This window comes from Aplysia californica, unplaced genomic scaffold, assembly GCF_000002075.1.
Source record: "Aplysia californica isolate F4 #8 unplaced genomic scaffold, AplCal3.0 scaffold00907, whole genome shotgun sequence".
Lineage (NCBI taxonomy): Eukaryota > Metazoa > Mollusca > Gastropoda > Aplysiida > Aplysiidae > Aplysia > Aplysia californica.
In genome coordinates this window covers 205314-207761 of record NW_004798177.1, presented here as the reverse complement: position 1 = coordinate 207761, position 2448 = coordinate 205314, and the positions used below count along the sequence as shown (strand labels likewise).

Sequence of the window (2448 nt, the reverse complement as noted above, 5' to 3'; positions counted from 1 at the left end):
TAATAATAATAATAATAATAATAATAACAACAACAAGAAGAACAACAACAACAATATAACACAAAAATTGGCGATAACAAATAAACGGGAAAAAACAAAACAAAATTTTAAAAAGACAATAATTGCTGATGCCAATAAAAGGGTAATCAAAAAACCACCCCCTCCAAAAAAAAACAGACAAAAATTGCCTAAACCAAGTAAAGCATTTAAAAAAAACCAGACAAAATTTAAAGTAGTCGATACCAAAGATCAAAAAAAAAAAAAGAAAAAAAAAAAAAGAGACAAAAACATAATTTTTCAACATTCTCTGACCTTTCTGCGTGGACGTGATGGAATAAAAGACGGCACAGGAGATCTGCGTGGGGTCTTCCTTGTCCTCGTCAAGGAGCGAGGCGGAGAAGGAGGAGGAGGGAACCGACGCCCCCTGCATGGGCTCCTGGGGCTCTGGGTTGGTCGGGGTCAGGGGCAATCCCGGGGGCGACCGGGTCTCCACCGAGTAAAAATCTGGGTAGCCTTCTGTGTACAGCGATCGGTACCTTGGGCTTAAGATGATGGACTGGAAGAAGAAAAAAAAGAAGGAAAAAATTAATTTTTCTTATAATGTATTAATTATATCTCGGGATAAGAATGATGGACGCGAAGGAAAAAAAAAAGGAAGGAAAAAATAATCATTTTTCTTTCAATGTATTTATTATATCTCAGGCTCAGAATGATGGATGGGAAGAAGAAAAAAAAGAAAGAAGAATAAAATATCTTTTTTCCAATGTATCTATCTTTATTTTTATACACCAATTGACATAATTTAGATAATTTAAGAGGCAGGCTTCTGACCCATCCTGTGAGGGCTAACCCGGGCTGAAACAGATACAATAACACCCCAGCAGAAAGACTGAGGGGGCTCTTGTGGCCTAGAGGTTAAGGTGTTGGCTTCTCATTCAAAGGTCCCGGGTTCCAATCTGGGTAGCGACCGAAAAATTTTCTTCTCTAAAATTGTCTCCTTTCACCTCATTTCCTGCTCTCTAGCAATGTTCTGTTGTCTGCTTTCGTTTCCACTTTCTGCCCCCACCCCTCACCTCCTTTGCCCCCTCCTCTGGGCTCCTGACTCTTTCTGCAGCCTTTCTACTGCTACTCCTTGGCTCCTCCTTACTGCTGTCTTTTTTCCACACCCCTGATCTTCTGGTAGGAAAGATCTACACCTAGCCTTCTTGGACAAGGACGAAAAATTTCTGAGGGCCCGTGTGCAAGTTGCGCACGTTAAAGATCCCTTGGTGGTCTAAAATCGATAAGAATAGGCTTCTGCCGCCACCCGGGCAAAATTCAAAATTTCCTACCAACTGAAAATATTAGGTGTGTCCCACGCGCTCATATGACCTTATGCAGTTGCGAGCGCCGTAAAACACTTACAAAAAAACAAAAAAAAGAAAGACAGAGACACTCGAGAAAAAAGAATCCCCACTCAAGAATCGAACTCGGGTCTCCTGTAAGCAACAGCAAAGCGTCTAACCACTTTACCACAGACCCCCATCACTAGGTTAGTGCACAGGCACGAGATAATGAAAGAGTTTTAAAAAACCTGCTTCCTTTGAGAACTCCAGAGAAACAAAACAAAATAAAAAACAGAAAATAACAATGTACAGGCTTCTCTCTCCTATACAGGTACGGTTACACTATATTTTTAGTAATCTGTTTTCATGACATGAGGCAGCTCGTGGCTTTTATAGGCCACAACCTCTCTGTTTTAGATGGTGGCATCTTGATCTTTAACATAATAGATTATGATGACAGAGATTTATTTTTGTGTCGCGCAAATTCCTGCTCAACAGCAAGCTCTACATGCTTTACAATCTGTACTATTACTCTAACAGACTTGATAGCATTCTGAAGTAACTTAACTTCCTGGGAAGCATACAGTGCAAGCTGCCACCCATTTTACAGGGGCTGAAACAACTAACATCCAACTGGTCGCTTTAAAGGACAAGCAGGCTAACTCAGATTTCCGAGGTTCCAGAAATCTTGACCTACACCAAAAGTGGGCATTGCCCTACCTATAGGAGAAGTTTGGTTTCATGGGTGTGTATAATTGTTTGGTTATAGAGAAAACTCTCCTTGTCTTTTTAAGAAATTTAACAAGGATCCAAAAACTTTACCTAGGATTTTCTCAAAACAGCATTTTTCAGGATAGCCCCCTTGTGCATAAAACGACTAATTGGGTGTGAAGAAAGACTCACATGAATGCTGGCGGCAATCTCTGACATGAGGGCAGTGTGCAGGACGACCACGGGCTCGCGGGGCATGCTGTTGTGAGTGAAGATGTAGCAGCGTCGGTACGGACCCAGGCGTCGCTTGATGTCCTCCAACGTCCGGATTTTGTGCACGGCCTCGTAGTTGGAAACCTGGTACACGATCAGAATTGTAATAGGAGGAGGAGGAGGAGGAGGAGGGGGAGGA

At 42.0% G+C, this 2448-nt stretch overlaps 1 protein-coding gene across 4 annotated transcripts in view; it reads right to left on the bottom strand.

Annotated features, from left to right (window-relative positions):
• LOC101855605 (malonyl-CoA decarboxylase, mitochondrial) overlaps positions 1-2448 on the bottom strand; it is a gene marked incomplete in the record, with an annotated part of 55204 nt that overhangs the window by 6648 nt on the left and 46108 nt on the right. For all 4 annotated transcript variants that reach the window (XM_013089245.2, XM_013089246.2, XM_013089244.2 and 1 more), the window contains 2 exon segments: positions 313-556; positions 2229-2393. In XM_013089245.2, coding sequence (XP_012944699.1) covers positions 313-556; positions 2229-2393 — 409 coding nt within the window.